The sequence below is a fragment of the Pteronotus mesoamericanus genome, unplaced genomic scaffold (assembly GCF_021234165.1).
Source record: "Pteronotus mesoamericanus isolate MK-2021 breed Mesoamerican mustached bat unplaced genomic scaffold, CSHL_Meso_final contig_116, whole genome shotgun sequence".
Classification (NCBI taxonomy): domain Eukaryota; kingdom Metazoa; phylum Chordata; class Mammalia; order Chiroptera; family Mormoopidae; genus Pteronotus; species Pteronotus mesoamericanus.
The window spans coordinates 2,393,774-2,418,628 of NW_026555027.1; the positions used below are offsets into that span (position 1 = coordinate 2,393,774).

General features: G+C 54.1%; 1 protein-coding gene across 2 annotated transcripts; it reads right to left on the reverse strand.

Moving 5' to 3' along the window:
- Positions 1-2,527: 2,527 nt before the first annotated feature.
- On the reverse strand, positions 2,528-24,763 carry TMEM50B (transmembrane protein 50B). Of its 2 annotated transcripts, XM_054577936.1 has the most exons (7): positions 24,654-24,763; positions 13,179-13,318; positions 11,726-11,838; positions 9,996-10,063; positions 7,779-7,871; positions 4,946-5,003; positions 2,528-3,118 (listed from the first exon to the last, which is right to left on the reverse strand). In XM_054577936.1, the coding sequence occupies exons 2-7, from the start codon at positions 13,275-13,277 to the stop codon at positions 3,073-3,075; spliced, it is 477 nt and encodes a 158-aa protein (XP_054433911.1). In that variant the 5' UTR covers positions 13,278-13,318; positions 24,654-24,763; the 3' UTR covers positions 2,528-3,072. The 2 variants fall into 2 exon arrangements, with proteins under 2 accessions (XP_054433911.1, XP_054433914.1); XM_054577939.1 differs by lacking the exon at positions 7,779-7,871.
- Between the last annotated feature and the right edge of the window lie 92 nt (positions 24,764-24,855).

A 24,855-nucleotide genomic window follows, 5' to 3' on the forward strand; every position in this document is an offset into this window, starting at 1 on the left:
AGGCGGACGAGCGTGTCCCTCGACATGTGGCCCCTGTTGCTGCGTGTTTAGCCAGGGCGCCAGTCTTACTTTTTCCAGCCCCTTAGGGCAGCAGCTCCGTTCGCTCGCCGGCACAGGAAGGCCGGAGTGGAACCGGAGGCCGGGGGACACGCAGCAGCGCATACGTGGAGCCCACACTTGGACGGGGACGGGGGGCTGCTATGTGGAGAACCTGCGGTTCCTCGCCAGCTGGGGCTGGGGCCCGGCCCTGCCCCCCACCGCCACCGCCCAGAGTGTTGTGGGGAACGGACAGGCCCCCGCACTGTGAAGGCAGCCGGCCCGCCTTGCAGCCGCACCCCGCCGGCAGCGTCCAGGGCGGGTCCATGGCTCACGCGTGCGTTTCTGCCCAGGCACCTGCTTCCTGGCTGCCTGGGGGTGGGGACGCCCCCCGGGCAGGGACCCGGAGGACAGACAACCTCCATGTCTCTAGCCCCCATACGGGTTTGCTCACGACCTCCCCCTTCCCCGCCGTCCAAGCCATGAAGTCAACGGCCAACAGGCAGCACCCAGACCGGACGCCAAGGGTCACGAATGATGGCCAGCCAGCCCACTCGTGGCTGCAGTGCGTTCCCATTCCCACCCAGCGGGCGTCCCGCGGACACTGGGCTGAGGATGGTGCTCCAGGCAGATGGACGCCCGACACCCCCACCTGCCCCTGCAAACTGGAGGGGCAGACGCGGCTGGGGGCGGGCGCTGGGGGGTGCTCGGCAGAGCCCGACAGTCGGGCCCCCGCTGTGAACAGGCGTGCACGCCACATCAGCCACGGCAGCAGAGGCAGGGGCGGGAGGCAGGGCAGCGTCGCCTGCCCTTGGCGGGGAAGTCCTCACTGCAACTGGCGGCTGCTCTGCGGGGCGTGGCGGACCTCTGCCCTTCCCGAGGGGCACTCTCCCCTGGGTGGTTCCTGCGGTCAAGTCCAGGCCAGCCCCTTTGAGAGGCTGCAGCACCTCTAAGTCACACAGCCACCCCGCCTGGGAGCACCCAAAGCTTTAGGGTCTGGCCAGCATGTCTGCTTTCTCAAGAGCGGCCTGTTCTGACTCCCAGTCCCATGGATGCCTGCTCACTAGGCCACAAGAGGGGCCAAAGCATCCTGCCAAATGTCACCCTTACCCCAGGGTCCCCACAAAAGCCTGTGCCTCTTCCACGTTTTGTGGAACAGGGGAGACCCCCACTTCGCCTGCAATGGCCTCAGGGACAACGTGGGTGTCGCACACACTCCCCTGGACTCGCACCCTCAGGCGTGGGCGGCAGCAGAGCCGGCGGGACAGCTGCAGTGGGGTGGGTCCCACGCACCAGCCTCGTGTCACCAGCGCAAGGGGAAAACAGTGAGCCCCGCCACCATCCTGAGACACGGGGTGCAGTTCCCAAAGAGGGGTGCGTAGAGTCTGTAGCTGGGGGCGCCGGTCACCGGCAGTATGCACAAATGCCACCAGGTACAGGAGGTCACATGCTTGACCAGGTCAGGACACGCCTGTTCCAGGAACTGGCACAACGCGGGAGGCGGGGCCTGGGTCGCGACCCGTCTCTGAGGGGGGTGACGTTCACCGCCCTGTCCAGCTGGTCCCACTCACGGGTCCGACAGCGGTCAGGCTTCGGAACCGCCCCCCCACAGCCCTGGCGGAGTACCGATGAGCTGCTGCTTTCGCTGGCCCCCCTGGATAACTGAAAAATGGAAAGCAAACGAATCGTTATGGCTTGTTTTCTCTGACACATTTGATATCATCACAATGTGAGAGGTGTAACTATTTATTACAACAGGTTACCAGAGAACAGAAACAAGTAATTAGCCTTACAGCTGATTGGAAGCAAGACACATCACTGACATTTTGAGGAAAAAACCATTACCAAGAAAGAAGGAATGAAACGGCGTGGTGGCCAGGCAAAGGCGCGCGTTCTGGCCCCGGCCCCGCTCCCGCACACGCACAGGAGGCCCGCAGGGAGCAGGCCGGGCTCCCCGGAGGAGCTGCGTCCGCCGCTGCCGCCGCCGCCTTGCGCCGTCTCGCAACAGAAGGCTCTGTGAAGTCCGCCTGGAGGGAGGAAGTGTCCACAGGCCCGGGGCCAGCACAGGATGCCACAGCCGCAGCAGGGGTCCGAAGAGCCTCTGGAACCCTCCCGCGGGGGCGCCGCGCGCGGCCCAGGCGGTTTGGCTGGACGGGAACTGCGGGCTAAAGACACACATTTTGCAGGAAGCGCGCGCCGGAAGCTCGAGCGCTGGAGCAAGAGGCTCGCTGCTGGCAACTAAGCGGAGCGCGCGCCTGGTGCTCGCTAGGTCGCAGCGACTCCCTTCGGGAAGAGGAGCTTCAGCTCGAAACCAATTATTCCGCTTTTGGTCGCAGGGTTCATGCTTTGGAGCGGCCGGCCGTGGTCTCCGACTGGCCTGATGCCGAGTCCCGTGGGGCAGCTCTGTGAGCGCGCGCAGCTGCCTCCGTCTTTCCACGGGAACCGCTAACCCTGAGCTGTCCGGGTCCTGCACGCCGCCCCCCCCCCCCCCCCCCAAATACAGTCACGTTGAAGGAAACGTTTTTAAAACAGGCTTTCAAACTAGTCCTTCCAGCATGTAAAAAAAACTCCATATAAAAGTCCACTTCTTTAACGCACAAGAACATGTTTCCTTAAAAACAATCTCATTTTTAAGCCAAAATAAATTACGACTTGCTGAAATACCCTTTCCAATGGCTCAGTGCTTACTCAGCTGTCCGGAGCTGTGGCTTTCGTGCGTGGTCGGAGCTCAGAGACACCGGGACAGAAGACCTGCCTCCCGGCGACAGGCCCAGGACGCGGGTCAGCCTTCAGTCGGGAACAAGGGACTGGCACGCACTGTCCCATCTCCACAGCCTTATATACATAGTAACAATCTAGTCATTAAAAAACCCCAGAGATTTCATAAAACTGTTTCAAAACTCAGAGCATAAAAGTATAAAGAAACGCATTTAATGTACAATCTATTCCATTTGGCAATGTGGAAACTATATTAAAAGATAAAAACTTATCTACAAACAGAATGTAACAGAGGAGAATGCGGCCCAGGGCCCGAGCTCAGCTCCACAGCTCTTCGGTTCTTCCGAATTTGTAGATCAAGGTGCTGCGAGGGGAGGGAAATGAGTCATGAGGGAAGAGCATGTGGCAGGAGCCCCCCAGAGTTCACCCCCTACACCGGCTGTGGCAGGAGGGGAGCACCCGGAGCACACGGAGCGCCAGGAAGGGCGCTGCGACGCCGGCCGCCCTGCCGGCACATGTGGCCCCGCCGCGGCTGCTCCGGTCCGGCCCAACAGAGCCGGAAAGCAGACGCAGCTGGGCTGCACCGTCCAGGAGGCCCGGCTGCGTCCGAACAAAGCTCAGAAATGTTTAAAGAAATACCAGGAAGTCCAGCCCCAGCCACGCAAACAAGGAAAAGGCAGCACATGGGGAAGAGGCCCAGCGTGGAGAGAAAACAGAAACCACCAACAGGGCCGGGCTCGGCACCGGCACGCCCGGGCGGGCAGCAGGGCCACTGTGAGTGGGCCCCACATGCCCGTGGGGTAGGGGGCAGCGGAGCGTGGCCAACACGCAGGCCGGCTCCGAGATGGGAAGAACACAGCTTCCCCGGGGGCGGGGAGGCGCAGGAGACGAGGTGTTGCCAGTAGCCATTAGTGAACTTAGAGGTGTAACAAATAGAAACCATCCCAACCAAAACAGAGAGAGAGGGGACACACACACACAGCGCTGGGGAGCTGGGGGTAACTTCAAGCGGCCTCATACAGACGTAATGGGGATCCCAGCAGGGAGGGCTGAACAGGAAAAGCATTTGAAGAAATAATAGCTGAAAAGATTTCAAATTTGATGAAAACTACAAACCCACAAACCCAAGAAACTAAATGAACCCCAAGCAGAAAAAATATGAAGAAAACAATCATAATCAAGTTGCTTAAAACCAGTGACAGAAATAAAGTTCTCCAAGGGTTAGATCTTAATGATTTTATGGAAGGGGGGTAGTTTTATAAATGGATGCTGTTTTTAAAAAACCAGTCTCCTTCAAATGAGCTGCATACTAGAACTGTGTTCCACTGGTATTTTTAATTAAAATAACACATTTTAGATATATTTGGTGAGCACTATTTAAACATTAGTCATTACATTAAAAGACAGTCATTCTGAAAAGTGTAAGATACGGGCTTCATTTTGGGGGCTTCTTAGAAGACAGCCCCTAAAAATTACTTTTACTATTGTTTTATTTTAATACTTTAAGCTATCTTAAAAAAAAACACCAATTCCCCAATCAGGTTTTGTATGAAACATACATAGTATGTATTAATTCTGATTTCTTTCGTTTTAAAATAAAGGTACCTAATACGTTTTCTGTTTGCTCCTTAACAACACAAAGGCCACGGAAGCAGCGCCCAGGGCTCAAACACCTGCTCTGCCTTTACCAGCCGGGGGTCCGCAGGTGAGCTCTGAGCCACGTGCCCGACGCACTGAGGGTAATTAGGTGGGAATGAAAACGACAACACCTGCACGGCATCCGCAGAGGTCTCGGCACACCGCAGGCCGCTGACTGAACGGCTCTTAAACAACAGCAGAATTTTCATCTTTTAAAAGAAGTTGTATACATTGTAACTAGTCTAAGGGGTTTACGCGTGTCCCGTTGTACATGCTGCTCTCACGATAAAGATGGTATTTCTATAAATGTTTCGAGTGTGGTTAAGAAATTAGGCAACTAGCCCAGGCTGGTTGGTGTAGCTCAGAGGAGACTGAGCACCTGCCTGAGAACCATCAATTCCCGGTCAGGGCTCTTGCCTGGATTGTGCGCCGGGTCCCCAGTAGGGGGCGTGTGAGAGGCAACTGCACAGGGATGTTTCCCTCTTTTTCTCCTTCCCTTCCCCTCTCTAAAAGTAAATAAAATCTTTTTTTTAAAGGAAATTAGGCAACTTACCTTGAAAATATAAGTGCATTTTGAAAAAACACTGCTAGTCCTGGATAAACCTCCGTGTCTGCACACACAAAGTAAAACAGAAGATTACAGAGAGCAAGGGATGGTGACAAAGTATACATGCCATTCGGATGACCAGTGTGGCGTATTACACAACGCTGCTCCTGTTCCTTAACTCTAAGAAGTCAATGATGAAATTAAAATAAGAAAACGCAAATCTCATTCACTCAAAACAAAAAACTGCTCTCACTCTTGATAAAAGACAATGAACTTAAGAGGTTTTCTTTTTGTCTGACGTAATTGCTATGGTTCTAGCTTTATCAAGCCTTTATTTCCTATGGCCAGTACAGAAATAGAAAATGTGAGAAAGATACAAATGAAATTCCCGAGGACGTAAGAGTCTGTCCACTTCTTCTCTCTCCTGAATGCGAGATCCTGCTGTGCGAATGTGGCGGGGGGTGGAGGGGCGGGGGGCGGGGGAACGGACCACTTTGATTCCTCACCCTGTCCTTTCGCCAGGGCTCTCCTGGAGGAAGCGGCCACTGTCTTCCCAGGAAGACAGGAGGGACGACTGGAAACGACTGAAGTTTTGGGGATATTCAACTTTCGTGAAACTACAAGGGTTGGTTAAAAACACTGGTGAGGATGCAGGGGCGTCCATCTCTGCCTCTGGCTACCGGTGCCCACCGGGGGCGGCTCGGCCGGGGCTGCGGGTTTGAGCCAGACCCCGGGCTTGAATCCCAGCTCAAGCTCTGACCAAATGTAGGACTGCGGACAAATTATTCGCCCTCGCCATGCCTCAGTTTCCTCACCTGTCAAAGGGGTGTGATACCAGCAGGCAGCGCGGAGTGCTCAGCACAGGGCCCCGCCCAGAAAGCGCTAAGGAAGTGCCAGCTGCGATCAGGGTTAGCAACCGCTCGAGAGCAGCTGTACAAAGACTGGAAAGATGTGTCAGAAACGCTCTCCGAGGCAAAAGCGCCTGCTGTTTACAAAGAGGACAGCGTGTTCAGTGAGCAGGGCTGGGGACACAGGGAGGCGGGCCCGCAGTGGCCAGGGCGCTGCTCGGGAGGTGCTAGTCCTTTCAAGGTCACGACACAGGGCGGGTGTGCAGCCTTCACAGAGTGATGCCTCCCCACATGCCTCTCAGGAGCGGTGACAGATGCCTGTTGTCAGGTGGGAAACTAGGAAGCATCACGTGCTGCGTCGAGTAGCCACGCAGGCTTTCTGGGGACCCCGCGGTGGCGGCCCACCCTCCCGGAGCCAGGGCTCCCTCCCCGGCCCACTTCTGTGCTGCGGGCCCTCTGCGTGGACCTGGCGCGGACAGCAGAGCGGTGGCCTGGCGCTCCCGCCTGGGCAGAGTGGTCTCACGGTGAGCGGAGAGGTGGGGCGCGCGGCTCTACACTGTAAGGACGTGGAACTGGATGCTTTAAGTGGGCAGATCACACGACTCGCCAATTACATCCCCATGAAGCCGGGTTTAAAAGCTTTCCCTCCCGGGGGCGGCGCGCGGGAGCTGTGTGCTCCGTCCGTGTTTTGCACCAACTGAACCGACAAGCTTGAGGTGCGTGTGCTGAGTACCACTGTCGACCATCCGTCGGCCCGTCCCCGTGCCCTGCCTGCCCCTGTGCCACGGGGCGACACAGGCCTTCCAACGATCCCACGCTGATCAAACTGCATCCCAGCAAGAGTATTAAAAGGTCGGCGGAGAGCGGCCGAGTGACAGCCCGACTCCGCAGATCCGAGGGGTCGGAAGATGAGCGGAGTTACCGAAAGGGCCTCCTGCCTCTGGGGTGAGGGGGGCGGCCAATAAAGGCAGGTTCTTTCCGGGGCCGGAGTGGCCGGAAGCCTGAGAGGGGCGTGCAAAGCACTTGCTCCTCTGCACCAGCAGTTCCTGTGGCTGACACACTACACGCCAGGGTCAGGGACGGGGGCACTGGTGGGAAGGAAATCATCGCGGTCCACACCCCTCATCTGGAGCCCTTGGGGCAGAGTATGTTTGGAATTCAGCATTTTTCAGGTTTAAGAATGGTAACATGGGTATAAATATTACATCGCAAACCCACCTGGGTATGGACAAGCATCCCATAACCAAATACAACCACACTGCTGCAAGAAAACATCTGAAGACTGGTGTGGCTCAGTGGATTGAGCTCTCACCTGTGAACCAGAGGGTTACTGGTTCGATTCCCAGTCAGGGCACGTGCCTGGGTTGCGGGCCATGTCCCCAGTTAGGGGTGTGTGAGAGGCAACTGATTGGTATGTCGTAAAAATAAATAAAATCTTTTTTTTTTTTAATCTGCTATTAGCCCTGGCTGGAGTGTCTCATTGGATCGAGGTTTGGCCTGAGAACCAAAATGTCGCCAGTTTGATTCCCAGTCAGGGCACATGCCTGGGTTCCAGGCCAGGTCCTCAGTTGGGGGTGCGCGAGAGGCAACCAACCAATGCATCTCTCACACATCCATGTTTCCCTCCCTCTCTCCCTCCATTCCTTCTCTCTAAAAATAAATGAATAAAATCTTTTTAAAAAATCTGATGTTAACTGGAAAAAAAGACTATAATGAGCCCCACGCCACTTGAGGTCAGGAACTGCTGCCACACCGACAGTGAAAGCAGGCGGCGGGCAGCCAGGCCCCTGCGGACCCTGGGACTGTGTGTAAGGGCCTGGGGACCAGGCTGCCCGTGCGCCCAACACGCCCAGCCACTTGTGTCCCTTCACAGAGACACACCTTCAAGTGAACTGAGATGAAACTAGTCCAGGCGCAGTTCGGGGACTAAGCCAAACGTGAAAGACATGTGTGAGTCTCTCCTACGGAATGAAGGGGGAACAGGTACTTACTCTGTGTAACATACGCGCCAAAGAGAATCCACATGGAAGCAATAAGCGACCCAAACATCAACATGAAACCGATGAAGAGCCAAACTCGAGCACCTGTGTGAAGAACAGGCTTTAGGACGTTGCTCCTTCGGCAGCCCCGCGCCTTAGGGTACCGGACCTGGAGGCACTGTGGGCCCAATGCAGGCTGCCACGCCAGCCGCACGCTCGCACACCCCTGCCGCGGCGGCTCCCTGAGGGGCTGGGGGGGCTCACGGCTGAGGGGGTTGAGCCAGGCAAGCTTCAGAAGGAATTCTTTGACTTAGCTGATTGGTTAAACCCTAACTGAAAATTTACCCTGTTGTATATAGTCTAAAAATACTGCATACCACATTTTGCTGCGTACCCATTATGATGCCCATGGAGAATAATCATTATACCTGCGTGCACTGCGCATCCTGATTTTCCCCTCACAACTTTGTGTAAAAAAGTGCATTATATACTGCAAAATACGGTCATTGCTTTATTAGAAGTAGCCAAAGTATTTCTGTTAGCCATCCCCGCAAAGGAATGGAAGACCGCACATGAATAAGGACCAATGTTAAACCTAAAAAATGTAGGTAAGTTACAATGAAATTTTCTATAGAAAATCGTTAATAGTAACATAATCTACAGCAATGTCAGTGGATTAGCCTTTAAAGAAAAATAATCAAATAGACTATCCTGTGCCCCGTGGTACATCTTCACCAGCTAACACACACCTCCTACCCTTTATGCTCCTTCAGTCCCAACACCGCCTGCCGTGGCTGCGGGCACAAGACACGCACACAGCACGCGTTCACACGCATGGTCTGTCGCCTGTCGCTGTCCCCTCGGGGGAACGCGTGCCCTAGAACTCCACGCTGCAGCGCCGTGCCCAGGGCAGCAAGACTGCTCTGCACATGTGGACGTTTGCTGAGAGAGCAGGTCTCATGGGAAACGCTCTCACCGCCCAAAACAATGTTTAGTTAAAATTATTTTTAAAAAACTAAGCTCTTCACAGCTTGATTTGGTTTAAAGTGTGACACTTTATGACTCCGTTTATATGGCCACATGACAGTGACAGAAAGCAGGGCGGGGGGTGCAGGGGACGGGGAGGATGGACTGCAGAGGGGTCAGAGGAACTTTCTGGAGCGATGGCAGTGACACAGCTGCAGACGCTTGTCGACACGCAACGCACTGAACACTTCAAATTGGAGAATTTTATTTTGTATTTTATATAAATTATACCCAATCAAGCAGACTAATATATGCACATGACAACACCAGACAAAGGGAGCAAATGGTTCTCAGCTGCAAACATGCATGGAGGCTAAAGGCCGGGCCGAGGGCTGGGCCGCCAGGGCGCTGTTCCCGGCTGCCCGCCTGCTCGCCTGTGAGCCTGGACGGCTTATCTGAGCTCCCTGCGCCTTAGCGCCTTCATCTGAAACTGAGGACAAAGGCACTCGCCTCCCAGGAACACTGTGACAATTACATACATTAATTCGGGACAGTGTCTGGTGCACACTAAGCAGTCTGTGGGTACTTCCTAGTATTCTTACTCATCTTTCAAAATTTCCCACCCGCTCCACATTTCCAGCCACCACCACGGATTGGCCCCCCTCGTCCTACAGGTTGGAAGCAGAACCTCTGGCCCTGAGCTTTGCCCACAAAGCACGGAAATCCCACCGAAAACAAACTCCTGGATCCTAACAGAAGGTGCTATAACCTGAGTAAAAGAAAAACACTATTGGGTGACAATTCAAAACAATTCAAACTCCAAAAAAGGCAATTGGTACGTAGACAAACAGCACATTCTTTTACACAACTGATACGTGGGTGACTACTGGGTTCAGGCCACCAGAGCCGCGTGGGAAAAGCGCTGTCGTCCTCGGCCGGGTTTCCCTGCGCGTCCACACTCCGCTAGGCCAGCGCCACGGGGGCTACGCTCTCGGCCAGGGCCCGGGGTAACAGTCACCCCAGCGGCCATGGGGTTTGAGTAGCAGCGTTTTTCTCCAGGGACTACGGCCAGCCAAGCAGGACAAAAAGAGTAACTCCTGGCAGTAACTAACTTCCTTAAGGATTTGAATAAACACTGTGACTTATCTTAAAAGTTAATTTTTAAAAAGCCCAGCCATTACCAGTTCTACACAAAGACTCACTAGAGGCTTCGTTTTTTCTGATCAGTCGCTTTTTTGCCAACATACACGTTAACAACTTTACCTGTTCTTCCTAAACAGCCGCTTTCGTAGCTGTCCCCTCTCACTTGAGCATTGGACACAGCATTTATCCTAGAACAATAACCAAGTCATGTAATGAGCTTTCATGACGCTAAAACATTCACAGATATTTACTCATTATTTAGACGGAAAACATCTTCTAACTGAAGTCAATATCTGAATAACTGAAGATACCTTTTAACTTACTAACCCCAGGGGACACAGATGTTACATTAGTCTTACTCTCCTAAAGCACCCAGAAAGCATCCTCAATTTTGAGAGAGTACTGTTACTTGTCTCCGGGGATTGGGAGAGAGAGGCCATCTTCCTGGTTTCTTTTGTTTGCACAGGAGAGACTCGCTGTGCCTTACTGCAGTTGAGGGTTCTTGTTATAGTCAAGAATTTAAAGGGCTCTCTTTGTGTCACTCCAAGTGATTTTCTCAGATCCACTTCTAAAACATGGAGGACACCTGGTCCACAGGTGATCAACAGGCCCGCTCGACTCCACCTTTGTCAGAGCAAGGGCTTCTGCAGCCGGAATTGCCTTGTAGCATCCTGAATAAATACGAGTAGCTCCAACTTCTACAACTCAAACTTTTAGAGAAATCCAGACAGCAGAAAAAAATCTATCATCTTGATGTTTAACATATTTTTAATTATTAAAAGACATCCATGAAAAGCTTTCAAACTCTTTTATGAAGTGAGATAAACGTATAAACATGAAAATCATTTGATTAAAAAAAAAAAGCCATTTCTTTTCTCATTTGAGACCAACCCTGCCTGCCCTCCCTACCTCAGCCCCAAATGCTGACAAACAGAGTCAAGAACCTATTTTAAAAAATAATCCTCCATGGTGAAATCCTCAATACTTGAGGATGATTCACTCCCAAAACAAATCCAGAAATGTAACATATTTCATTAAATCTAAGATGCAACTGATTTTTAAAATTCCCCACAATTGCGCTAAAAAGGAAAAAAAAAGAGAAAGAACTCACAAACACAGACGACAGTGTGGTGATTATGGGGGGAAGGGAGTGAATGGAGGTGGAACAGGGTATGGGGGGATAAAGGGTGATGGAAAAAATAAACCAAAACAAATAAATTTAATAAAAAAATAAAACAGCCCTGGCTGGTGTGGCTCAGTGGACGGAGTGCTGGCCTGTGAACCAGAGGGTCGCTGGTTCAATTCCCCGTCAGGGCACAGGCCTGGATTGTGGGTCAGGCCCCCAGCAGGGGGTGCACAAGAGGCAACCATGCACGGATGTTTCTCCCTCCCTGCCCTGCTCCCTAAAAATAAATAAATAAATCTTTTTAAAAAATCTTTTAAAAAATAAATAAAATTCACCATGATTTTTTAAACTGCCAAGAAAGAAAAAAAAAATGTTGTCTACTATATTTACAGATACCACTGACTATATAAAGCACCCTGGTATTTCCAGATAATATAAAAAAAAAAATCTTGGGACTGATGGAATACAGTAAATAACCAGTTTAACAAATATAAGAACAATCATATGATAATCTTCACAGATGCTAATATGATACTACCAAATTTAGCACTCATTCTTGATTTTTAAAAATCTTAATAAAATGGGGATTTATTTATCTATTTACCACTTAAAGAAGAAACCATCATTTCGTTAAAAAGTCCTTCCGGGAGCAGCTGGCACTGACCCTTCAGGAGAGAGTGTTTTGGGGAGGACAGCCTGGCACCGCGAACGCCCACGCGCTTACATGAAGAAGGCCAGCGTGGAGAAGACGCCGCACGTGTGGAAGGCGTGGTTCAGCTGCTCCGGCTTGGGGTACACCACGGCCGCGTCGATCATTATCCACCAGCCTGTGAAAAACTGCAGAAGGGCCCGTCACGGACGCCGCGCTAAGGCCGGCTCAGCCCGGCCTGCGCTTTAGGGCCATCCCTCCTCTTGGCCGGACCTCGCGAATGAAACCCACGGCAGCTCCGCTCCGAGCTCTGGACGCCGACGTAGGACCAGTAAGAGTCCGGGCTCACGTTTCCGACGAGCGGAGGCGCCGGCCCGAACCCGTCCCGTCGGCGTGAGACTCTGAGGGTCCGCTCTCAGGGCACGGGACAGGCTGTCGCGCGGGAAGGCACCCGCCGCCCTCACTTGCACCGGAGCCCCGGCTCACCGCCCGCCTGCCCGCCTCCCGGCCGCCGCGGGTTTCCCTTCCCTCCCCCTTTCCAGGCCCGCGAGCCCCGGCCTCCGCTCGGCCAGGCGGCTGCCGCCGTCCCGCCCCGAAGCTGTTACGTAACTTAATCACACACGGTTTAACCGCTGGGACATGGTTTGCGACATGCGATGCTTCTGCGGACACTCAGCCCAACAGACTTAATCGGACCAGCGGCGGACGGGCGAGCGGAGCGCCGACGGGGCGGTCACAAAGAGCAAGAGCCCTGCAGGCGGAGCGCGGCCCGACCCCTTCTGCTCCCCCTGCGCTTCCTTTAGTTTTTCCCACGGGGCTTCCGGGACAGAACGGCGTGCTGAACGAGATGTAACACAGGCTGCACTGCGCACAGAACGCGCAGTTGGGGCGGGAAGTGGCTGATGAAAGGCTCAAGCAAACTCGGTCATGACTTTTTGTTTGAAGATGCACATTAAGTAAATGGAGTATAAGAGGAGAGGGGGCTCTTTATATCATTCTCGCTTTTGTTTAGATGCTTGACATTTTTTTAAATATATATTTTATTGATTATGCTATTACAGTTGTCCAAATGCTTGTCATTTTTAATAATAAAAGGTTACGAAAGAAAAGCCATTGGGGAGAAAATGAAGCCAGTTATTTCGCTCACCCCGCCCCCTGCCGTGTGGCAGGGGAAGTGGCCATGCAGCGCCCTCCCGGGGGCCCTGCAGGGAGTCACACCGTAACATTTGCTCCATCAAATTCTGAGTGTCTAAGGATCTCAAAGGACTTGCACGTTAACTTAAAAATGCTACTTCCTCCACTGATTGTATTATCTTTGGAACTGAAGAGAAGATTTTAAGTTTAGCAAATTTGCGAAGTCGGATGAACCCGGGACCGACCCCATTCTGCCCAGAAACAGTGTCTCACACTGTGGAGATTACTTCTATGCAACCACGGTGACATAAATAGTTCTGAACGGGAATCGCAGTTCAGAGGAATCCGCGCGCACTCGCAGGGTGGCAGCAGCCCGCCCGGCCTGCCCGCTCACCAGCGCGCCGGCCACCACGGACGCCACGGTGTTCCTCCTCTCGCTCCAGTCGATGCACTCGCACTCCGGCCACCGGAAGTTATCTAGGAAGCCTGCCATGGTCGCCCCTTCAGCGCCGATCTTTCATTAAACACCGTATTCTACAAATAAGACAAAAAAGAAAGAGAGACAACCGAAGGAGGTATTTTTACAAAGTAAAATGTTACCCCTCTTTTAACGCTTGAACACAGATTTACTTTTAGGTCCAAATCTACTACAGCTAAGAAGGAAAATTTGATACTTGGATGGACACCTATGGAGATGTGCACAGGACTAGGCTGGGGCGGAGGGGCTGACCACTTGCTAAGCGAGCACGCTGGATGGACACAGTCTCCCACTGAGAGGTGCGTCCCTCCTCTTGAATTTGACCCAATGACACAGATGGCTTGACCTACAGAGCGGAAGTGATGCTGCGTAGCTTCTGCCACACAGGCCTGAGTCTCGGCCACAGAAGGTGGTGGGTTGTAGCCGGCCCCCTGGGACACCAGCCCTCAAGCCCTCGGCCACTGTGTAAAAACCCCAAGGCCACGCCGGCAGGGCCTGCACAGGTGTTCCGGCCCCGGGTCCAGGTAACGCCCCGACCACCCACTGGCTTCAACTGCGCGTGTGCAACAGACGCTGTGGGCTGGCTGCCCTTCTGGCCACGGCCTCAGCCGGACTCGGGGCCGCCTGGACAGGGCCCCAGGTGCGTGGTGCAGAGACACATCATCCTGCCTGTGTCCAGACAAACTCGTGACCCGCAGAAACCAGACGATGAGAAAATGGCTGTTTTAACTACTGACTTCTGGAGCTATTATCTGGGACGCAGAGACAGAAAATGGGAGAAAACTCACGTGCGTGAAGAGCCACCGGGGCGAGCGCCGCGGGGATCCCCAACGGCACACACTCGGGCAAGGCAATTCAGGACAGCAGAAGGCCCAGGGGAAAGAGGCCACCTGGAAGCACTGAGGGGCAGCGAACAGCGGCAGGAGCTCGAGACGCCGGGCCCTTGAGTGAAAACGCACTGAGCGCCCTGCATGCGCCCGCAGCCCTGCCACCAAGGTGCTGCAACTTTGGCAGGAAAGCGGTGTTACAGGGCTCCACCTGCTGGGACGAGCTCAGGGGAGCAGGTTGCGCTGGACCATGAAACACAAATGGGGATGCGGCAGGTAAAAAGAAGAAAATCTGCAAAATTACGTCGGGTCAGAAAAATACGGGAGAGTCTGAGGTGCTGCAAAGGCTAATGGTGATGAGCCTGTTTGGGGCAAGGTCATAAAGGGTGTTTCAGCCCCTCAAGTCTGCAACCCAGAGGGCCGGCTGCACCCCCTGAGCCAGGGACTGGTAAACTTCCGGTACAGAACTGCACAGCATACATTTCTGGTTTTGCAGATCGACCTGTCACAACGGTCTGACTCTGCTGCCGTGGCCTGCAGCAGCCAGACAGCATGTGCGCACATGAGCGTGGCTGTGCTGCGCGCACGCAGTGTGGCTCCTGAAGCAGGCAGAGCCCTGGGCGTGCAGCCTGCAGACCGTGAGCTCGGCCTGTACAAGGAAGCCACAGCCCAGCTCTCTGACTTCCGCGGCTGTGGCAGCAGCTCTGCAGGCGCGGGTGGGAGGCCAAGGCTCGAGACGCCAGCCCTCGCTCTAGACAGGAAGAGAGAAGAAGGATGCACACGGAGACCAGGCTGGCGGAAGCTAGAGAGAGAGCTTTTAGGTCAGAAACACCACAGGAGAATTCAGGAGGCAGGGAGGGGCTCACCCTGCCTGCGGGGGCGCGCGGTGGCCGGTGATACAGCTTTAACCACAACAGGAAGGGCAGTTTCAGCCCAACTGACTGGATGTGACTGAAGGGTGTCAGGCAGAGAGGTGCACAGGACAGATGGACAGGTACCACAGGAAGAGCAGTTTAAGGCCGAAATACAAACAAGAGGCTCACAGTAATGAAGTGGTAACTAAGGTCTGGGGAAAGCTAAGGCGTCTCAGGGAGAAATTTTGGGAGGGGTCCGAAGACTGATTGAGGGTTCCCCTGACTCATGTCCCTTCTTCCCTGATTCCTGTGCCTGGCATGAGAGCAGACCTGCACCTGTAACGGTATTTAATCAGCACGTAATTCTTCCAGGGTGTGTGTTGAATATGTACAGACCACCTCCTCCAAACCAGGCACCGAGGCACCGCGGGGAGAACGAAGAGGAAGAAAACAGCCCTGGACATCAGGGGATTAACAAAGCAGCAGAAAAATCAATGAACACTTTTTAAAATTAAATTACAATTTGTATCATTTAAAAAATGCTACAAAAAATCAGCAGATGAACAGAGTATTTGTATCATTCCGGGTCTGCATAACCAGAACAAAATACTTTGACTCAAATGACAAAGAAAGTCTACGTCTCTCCCCCGGCCCCGCCCCCCACTACTGTTACGAGCTGTTAACTATAAGGTGCTTCTGGCTTACAGGCCGCTCCAAGCCACTCTCAGAAAAACTCCTTTCACTGACTACTCCACGGAGTCCTGGCCGACACTCTCCGGCAGTTACTGTTACCGCCTCACGTGACTGAACAGGTTCAGAGAACGGGTAACGTGCCCAAGGCCACACCGCGGGCAAGGAGGGGCGCCGAGATTCCCAGGGAGGCGCCGATCTGATCCCAAGGCCGGTGCGCACGGCCACAGCTGTGCGCCGCGGCCCCTCATCAGCCCGCCTCCCACGCCCGCCGCCCGCCGCCCACTCCCACAGCGGCCAGGGAAGGGGAAGTTGCTGCGCTACCGCCTAGGGGGCGGAGCACGAGGAGCCTGTGCAAGAGCGAGCTCCCCGTTTAGAGGAAGCCCATGTCATCTTGAAACCGGGGCGCGCGGCCCGGGAGCACGCAGCGGCCGTGGGGTTCCTGCCGGATGGACCCCTGGGAATACCTCCCCCTCCCGGGCCGCTGTGACCCGGCGTCTGGCGCTGCGGGCAGCACGGCTGTGCCGGCCTAAAATCCAACAGCATGAATTGTTCAGACATCTAAATACTTCTGGAAAAGACGCATTGCATACTTAATCTCAGGGGATGCTTATTTGCCTTCTCACTTGCAAATCTCATAGAACAAGGATAAAATTTAGTGAAGTACCACCCATTTTGGTAGATTTTAATCTACAAACCAAAGAAAAGGATAGGGAGAACAGATTTTTAAAGACTTTAACTTTAGAACTATATAACTTCCCCCAGTAATACCCTCAACAACTTTTAATTGTTCAAAATGTGGGTTGTTTGGTAAATTCTCCCCTTCACTGCTTCTCTGTGCAGGTGAGTCACAGATGTAAATATCCAGCTTCAGATCCACACATGCAGCTGCCTGCATGCGGTGTCACCCCAAAATCAGCGTGTCCAAACACACAGCCCCGGCTCCTCCTCCCAACCGACCTCACTTGGAGGTTCCCTACAACCACTGAATCATCGTTCACTCATTACACAAGCCAGACAGAAAGGTGCTGTCCTTGCGTCTTTCTTCCCTCTCCCGCCAACCCATCCCCCGACGACACCTCCTGGACGTCTCTCAAGCCCACCTTCCCGCCCCGCCGGCTCCTCCACCCCCACCCCAGTGCCCTGGGACCAGCTGTCTCACCTGCCCCACGACAGCAGCCCCCCTGACTGAGCCGCAGCCACACCTGCCCCGCCCACCTGTCCTCAGCCACCGCTGGGCTGACTTTTGAAAAGGGCGCAATGCTGGCATCTCCTTCCTGCTTCAAACCTTCGCCTTCCTGTTTGTTTTAAGATAAAGACAAAACTCCGCCACCTGCCCCCGCGTCCTCTGATGACCTTTTTGTGTCTCTCTCCTCCAGTCACGCTGGCTTCTCTTTCAATGCTCCTACTCCCTGCGTCAACCCCTAGGAAACCCACTCCCCCGCCCGTGCCGTTCCTTGCCCAGCTCACCTAGTTAGTTAGTGCCGACCCGTCCAGCAGGCGTCAGCTTAGCTGTCACTTTCCACCACGAAGGTCAGCTTCCCCTTCGTCCCCCAGCATCCGTTTACAGGATGTCCCCTGCGTGCCTTGCACATCAATGAACAGATAAAGTGCTGACTGTGTGGGGCTTCGCGGCGGGCGGGGGGGGGGGGATGGCATTATCCATGACTTGAAAAGGAGACGATATGCACTGACTGGTGTGGCTCAGTGGCTGGGGTGTCGTCCCCCAAAGCGAAAGGTCGCTGGTTCAATCCCCAGCCAGGGCACACGCCTGGGTTACTAGCCAGGTCCCGGGCCAGGATGCATGCGAGAGGCCACCGATCAATGTTTCTTTCTGACAGCAATGTTTCTCTCACATCGATGCTTCTCTCCCTCTTTCTCCCTCCCTTCCCCCCCTTTAAAAATAAATAAAATCTTTTTAAAAAGTAAATGCTACACCATTTTGGAAAGCGATGCCTGCCATGGCGGGGGTGGGGGGAGAGACAGGACGGTGGGTAAGAGGTAGCAGGGGTCTCAAGGCGAGAGAACGAGACCTGCGCAGTGGGGAGCGAGCCGGTCGGGTGCGTGACAGAGAGACCGGGAGCTGAACAAGGCCCGAGGGCGGTGCCGGGTTCACAGAGCAACCAGGGAGCTGGTGGCGCGGCTGGGGGGAGTGAGGGGAAGGGAGAAAACAAGATGGGGGCGACAGGGGCCAGGGAGGGTCCTCAGGGAGCTCATGGGCCACCGGGCCACCGTGAGAACTGACATTTAAAAGGACCCCCCGAGGCAGCTGTGGGATGGACAGGCTGCAAGGGGAAGGGGACGAGTGAGACCCGTGTGGAGGCTCCCGGCAAGTCCTGAGTGGCAGCTACTGACTCCCGTGACCTGCTGGCTCCCTCGCCGGTCTGACCCCCAGTTTTCCATGGTCCTGGGGTGTCAGGCACTTAGCAGGCATTCAAATTCTTGTCGAATCTGTCACAGCTTTCAAATTCTGAAATGCAATATGTGACTCATGACCCTGTCACAAGGAGAAACGGAGTCAACTTTATCCCTGAGTTTATTTAAACTGATAATTTCAGGAGCTGGTAATAGGAAACCTCACTACAGTGAGGGAAATCAATTCTGCTGTTACAATATATTCAAACACACTCTTTCCTTTAAATCATCGTCCCTGCTTCCCCAAGTCCATATTCTGCCAGAATTTTCTCTCTGACACTCAGACTGGATCATGCCATTCACTCAAAAACTCCCCCGAGCCTGCCCGGTGCAGTCCCACACATGCAGCGAACAGGCGGCCTCCCGTGACTCAGCCCGCGGACCGCCACCCCTCGGCACGCTCCACGCTGCACGCTCCAGCCGCGGAGCGACCCACGGCAGCGGGCGGCCACAGCCCGGCGGGCACACACCACTAAGTTCACACTCTCCTGTGCCTTTCATCGCTCGTCTACAGACAAACTCCCATTTCAGCCTTCGGGACACACACCAAGTGCTTCCTTCTCTAGGCGGAGTCGGTGTGAGCGCTTCCACGAGCGGTTTTTACGTTGTTTTAGCAGCAGTGCATAATATTGCAGGGCCGGTGGTTTGTGTGTACACTTGACAGATGGTATTCGAGCAACGTCTGGAAGAATGCAGACATTCTCCAGCCGTGCAACGCTGGCCCAGGAGAGCGGTGCACGAGGGCAGGGCGGTGGTCCCCGCGCAGGCTCGGGGACCCGTGCCCGGCTAACGCCACAGTCAGCTGGGTTGTGTAGGGGAAGAAAGGTAACTGGGAGCCACGTCATCTGTCATTGGGAGCCCAATGATCAGAAAATCAAGAGTGACACCACGTCATCTGTCTTTTAAAACTCCCCCGGTGACCCCAACGATCAGCGACATCCGGGGAGGATGCCCCAACTTACCTCAGGGGCCCTCCGCTGCTAGGCTGCTGTGCGCCCCCTCTCCAGCAGTGAGACCGCCTCAAGAGCACGGCAAGCAGGAAATGTCAATGGATTTAAGCGTGAATTTCATTCATGTCAAAACATGAAACTAACAAACGGAGTGAAATGTGTGAAACTTTATTGATCCTGGTATTAAAAAAAATTTTTTTTTAAGGCAGTCTGGGCCAATTGAGAAAATCTGAACACAGGCTGGGTGTTAGAGAATTAGGGAACAATTTCTGGGGTGTGGCCACAACAGAAACTGTGGTTCCGTGGCAAGAACGGTCTTGGCTCAGGAGCTGCGGGCTGATGCATTTAAGGGCAAAGTGCCAGCCTCATGCTACCCAACGGTTAAGCAAAGCAAAACACAGATAAAGCAAACACGGCACAATGTTAAAATGTTAAATCTGCTATTCAACTGGTCTATATGTTTAAAATTTTTTGTCATGAAAATTTGGGAACAAAAAGGCGTACTGCCATGAACGGCCGCCTAGGCCAACGGCTGTCACACAAGCCCCAAGCCCGTGGTGGGGGGCAGGGGCACAGCTGCACCCACGGCCTGAGCAGCGTTGCTTCGGCAGGAGCCCTGCGGAGGGAACTTCGCAGCCACCTCGGGGACTCTCGGGGACCGCACTGCTCCCCAGTTCAGAGAACTGGGCTCCGGGATGCAAGGGAGCCCCCCTGGGAAGCGATCCTGGCAAAGCAAAGGCCTAGAGGAAGGGCAGTTTACAAGGGCTGAAGCCCCAGGGACCAAAGGCGGGCACCTGCCACCCCCAAGGCAGCTCAGAGAAGCGGCTCTGGAGCCCGGCCGGCCTGGGCCCAGCTCACCCACCGCCTGCCCGTCCTGGAATCGCTGCAGTGTGCCGGGCGCCGTCTGAGCTCTACGTGCCCCTCAGCTGCGGCCTTCTGGCACGTGAGGTGGCCTGACGAGAGCACATCCCTCCGAGTGTGAGGACAAACAAGGAGAGCAGCGTCCGGCACACAAATCCCTCAACACTGTCAATCACCTACTTAAAAAGATGGCTCCCGCGCGCACACATGCACACAAGCACACACATGCACACACACATATGGCTGCTCTTAGAGGGCACTCCGTCCTTGCAAGTTTACTCTTTGGTCAAGAATAACTACTGCTCTTTCTGGGTGAGGAAGGCAGGCAGTCCATCCGCCCGCCTCTCATTCTGCTCCCTCCGGAAACCTCGCTAAAGGGGCAGTAAGTCCCTAGTGATGGGGAGCACAGAAGAGGAGACAACAGCCTCAGTCAGGAAGCTGGAAGCAGAGGGACGACGGTGACCGACTTGGCACACCCGAGAAGGCCGCCTGCCCCAGCCCGCGGCAGGGACGCTGGACTCCGACCCCAGGACGGCTGGGGGGACCAGGAGGGAAGGTCAGGCCCTGGCCTTGTCTCTTTTTCTCTTTAGGGAGCTGACAATGGCTTCTTCCGCTTCCTGGCAGGGGCCGGAGGGTTTCCCATTTCTTGTGTTCTGGCTGGGGGTACACCACGCACAAAGGAAGAAACAGGTGTCACCCTGAGACAGGACGTGAGGGCCGCTGCTCCTCTGTCCCAGCTCAGGACACAGCAGCCGGACCCTTTCCTCCCAGACAGGAAGGCGGGAAACTATTCGGACAGAGAAAACTTAAACCATTATCATCTCAGAGGTAAGAGAATGTGCTGCATCTACCAGTCAAGAACAGGATGCTCTGCTGCGCCTTGGCATTTTGGCTAAGACCAGGTGAAGAACGGGCTGCTTTCACAAGAAACATTCAGACTGAAAAACAGCCTTTGAAAATTAAAAATGTAATTGCGGGAAATCTTTTTAAAAAAACCCAAATACACGGGCTGGGAAATAAAAGTTAAGAAAATCTAGCAGTATGTAGCCAGTTGGAAAACAAATAAGAAAATCAGAAGAACTTTACAGGGTTGCCATGTAAATATCAGGTATTTCAGAAGAGAGACTACAGAGGAGATAGAAGGGAGAAAATAACAAAATATTTTAAGAAAATTTCCCAGAACAGAAGTTTTAAAAGGTCCATCAAATACTCAACCTAATGGATGAAAACAGACTCGCACTAAGACACATCATTTTAAATTTTTAAGCACGAGACAAAGTGTAGATTCTCGAAGTTTGTAGAGGGGAAAAAACAGGTCCCATACAAAGGATCGAGAATCATAATAGCTTTAAATTGCCAACAGCAACACTAGAGGCAAGATGACAATGGAGCAATAACTTCACAATTTTGAAGGAAGATTATTTCCAAGTAAAATTCTATCACCGGCCAAAGTATCAGTCAAGTAGGATGACAGAATCAGAACATATTCCTACAGGCAATGTCTCCAAAAAGGGTTAACCTTCTTGTCAAGAAGCTGCTGGTGTCTGAGGGCCACCAGATCAATGAAGAGGCGACAGGAAGGAGGCAGCACAGGAGAGCTCGGAGGGCCAGCTGTGTCCCCAGGCCAGAGGTCGCAGGCCCCGCTGAAGCGGTGTTGCGTCAGGCAGAGCTGCGCTGGCTGCCACAGCGGCTTTCTACCTGGAGGACCGAGTGCCCGAGCTTGGCCCAGATGCCCATCTGTACTCGGCTGTGCTTGGCCCCTCTCGCGTCCAGCCCTGCAGCCTGTCTCAGCAGAGGACTGTCATTCCCTGCACGGGGGTCCCACCCGTGACCTCCCTAGCGAGCCAGCAGCAGACATGGGGCCACCCCTCCCTCGGACCTCATCCCCCCAGGACTACGCTTCTGCTGTCCTGGCGGGACCCGGTCCGCCCCGAGCCCTCCAGGCCCCTCGGTGGGAGCCCGACTTCCTGGGACTCACTCCGTCGCTGCCGCCCACTGACCCCCTCAGCCAGGGCCTCCGTACAGGGCAGGGGCGGGCGCCACCCTGTCCTCTTCCTTCCCTGGAGCCTCCGTCCAACAGCGACTGTGCTGTCCTTCCCTTACACGGCCAGGTGAATACTCGCGACTATGAACCACAATTCCAGCCTCACGTTTGGAAAGCTCTGGCATTTTCCACTAAGCCTGCTTGCATCTATCTCATCCACCCTCGGGGGGAAAGAACTTTGTGATCATAGTGTATTTAATGGAAAACTCACTGTTAATAAAGGCGCAGTTTATGGAGCAGTAAGCTTTGGATTTAACTGCAGAAATTAATATGGTGTTATGATTTTATATGTTGGTAGGGAAAATTAACCCTGAAGGCACGATTTTGTTGCTCTTTGGAACATTAGCCAATTATATGTAACTCAGCAATGTTATTGAGACATTCCTTCCCCCAGGTACCACACAAACACCTACCCCCCAGACCCTCGCCCAGCCAGCTCTCTGCCCCACTCTCAATAACAGTGAAAAACTGTGAAGCGTGCTCATTATCTCCTTGTACAAGAATTTTAACACCATTCATACAAAACGGAATGTATCACTGAAGATGTGTTTCTGTGTATGCATACACATTTATGTACATATGTGTAAATATATACGTACATGTGAATATACATTGATGTGTAAAGTTTATTTTAAAAAGCAAAAGAAAGATGAACCAAATAATGAGGTTAGAGGCTACTCCTGTAAGATGTAAATGTTTTGTTTCTTAATCTGGTGCGAGGGACAGCGATAGTCATCGCCATCGTGTTCTTTAAATATACATACCCGCGTCATACATTGTTCGGTACCTGAGACACATTTCACAATAAAAGAAACCCTTAAAAAGGGAACAAGAAGTTCTGTGCCTGTTGGCCATTCCAGGGGATTCGCCCAGACGGTGTCACACACAGCGTGTCTGCTGGGGCCGCCTTCTCTCTCCCGCGCTGGCTTGGCAGCCGAGTGGGACAAGGCGCCCTTGAGGTCAATGGCGCCGGGCGGTAACAAGGTTAATAAATTCACCATTATTTGACCTAGTCCTCACATTGTTCTTTATCCAACCTCTAAGTACAAAAGAACACAAAACTTCTAAGATACCCATTCAAATCAGAGAAAATTAGTCCTGCCTTTACATTATAAAACCCTTTAAGTTAAAGAGAGTCTCAGTGCAAAGAGCATTTACACTGATCTGTTTAAGTCCCCCCACAGCGCTGGGAGGGGTTTTATGCAGCAGGGCTTTTCCATGGCAGACACCCAGAATCGACCAAAATGTCCATCGGTAGAAGACTGATAAAGTATTAGAGCACCTCCAAACAATGGCAAGCGATGTGGCATTTCAAAAACGAGGCAGGTCTACAGAACTGATACAAAAATGTGCCCTTACAGCAAGCCAGGTGCCCGCCAGCACGACGCTATGGTCCCCTTCTGGGGAGTGGAGTTGAGCATGCAAAGGATGCCAAGTGAAGAAATAAGGGATTCTAACTTTTTACTTGGGATACTTCTATGCTGCATGAATTTTTTACGGGATATTCTTTTGTGAATATATTACTATAATCAATTGAAAGGAGCAAGTAAGGGTAAGATGATAAGATAAAGTCTTGACCGGGGCTCCAGAAATGAACTCGGGAAAGGCCTGCCAGTTCCTGCCGCGGGAACCCTAGTGCGTCCGGGGTGGGGGTGGGGAGGGCGTGTCTCCGGAAGAGGAAAACTACAGGCTCCCCCGCCCCCTCTCCCGAAACCGGCTTTTCCAGCCGCCTCAATGCTCAAGATAAGTTCTGATTTTCTTTTTAATTAGGAAAACTCACTGCGCTGTATGCCTGAACTAAAACAAACAATGGTGAACGTAAACTGCAACTGAAAAATAAAAAAGAAGCCAGAGTCTTGCAACTCTGTTACCGGTAAAAATGCTTAACGTTTGTTGTGCTTGTGAAACCTACGCAGGCTGGAGGGAAGAGGAGGCAGCTCAGGAGCGACTGCAGAGGCCGGGGCAGAAGTGTGCCCAGCCGGGGGTCGGCGCCTCGGGGGCCGCTGGGAAACGGACCGGGTGCAGGCATGTGAGTCGGAGGGAGAGATGACAGTCCGCACACCAAGTCACGTCTCTGGAAGCCGAGAGCTGACGACGCGTTCGTTCCGCGGTGAGGCTCGAACCCCCGCCCCCCTACCCACCCACCTCCTGGGCTTACAAAAGGTCACATAATCACCATTCAGACTGAGCGCTTCCCTGTAGTTAACTCGGAACCCAACTTGCGGCTGGAAAACGAGAACGATCCTCCCCGGCATTACTGCCGCCCACAGCAGCGGTTCTCTGCTGCCCCTTATCGGAAGGGACACTCACACGGTAGGGCTCATTCTCCAGAGCATGCGGATCCCTCCCTGTTCCCGACCCCCGTGCGGACGGAGTCGGAAAAGTCCCCACAACGCTGACAACACTCCCAGCCAAGGTTCAGCGCCCCCGGGGGTGGGGGGACGACGGAGCCCGGAGCGGCCCCGTCGCCCGGTGCGCGTGCCCCGTCCCCCTGCCCGCCGGCCTGGGAAGCCGGCCGGCTCGACAGGCAAACCTCCCAGTGCAGCCATCCGACGGCGACGGGGCGCGGAGGTGCGACCCGCCCCGGCCGGCCCGAGGGGACGCGACTGGGCCGGAGGGGGCGGCGGAGGCCCCCGACCCGCAGGCCCGTTCCGCCGGGCACCGCCGCACTCCGCAGGCCCGGAGACCCGCCGGCCGGGGGTGCCTCCTCTCGCGCGCGCGCGCCCCGGGAGCCGGCGTACAGCACTCACCCAGCTCCCCTGCTGCCCACGGCGACCCCAGGGGCGCGCAGAGCGGAAGATGCTGCGCGGCGGCCGGGCCAGCGAGCTGGGCTTCACTTCGGCCCCGGGATCCGCGAGCGGAGGGCGGGGGCGAGGCGGGGGGGGAGCGCCGGCGGGGCGGGGCGCGGGGCCGTGCGCACCGCAGCGGCCAATCGGCGCGCGGCAAGTGGTC

Coding starts and splice junctions, on each gene's coding strand:
- TMEM50B (XM_054577936.1), bottom strand. CDS start 13,277: ATGGCAGGCTTCCTAGATAACTTCCGGTGGCCGGAGTGCGAGTGCATC. Junction 10,064..11,725: donor TCCACGCTGGCCTTCTTCAT/GTAAGCGCGTGG, acceptor TTATTGTTCTAG/GATAAATGCTGTGTCCAATG. Junction 3,119..4,945: donor AATGCACTTATATTTTCAAG/GTAAGTTGCCTA, acceptor CTCCCCTCGCAG/CACCTTGATCTACAAATTCG.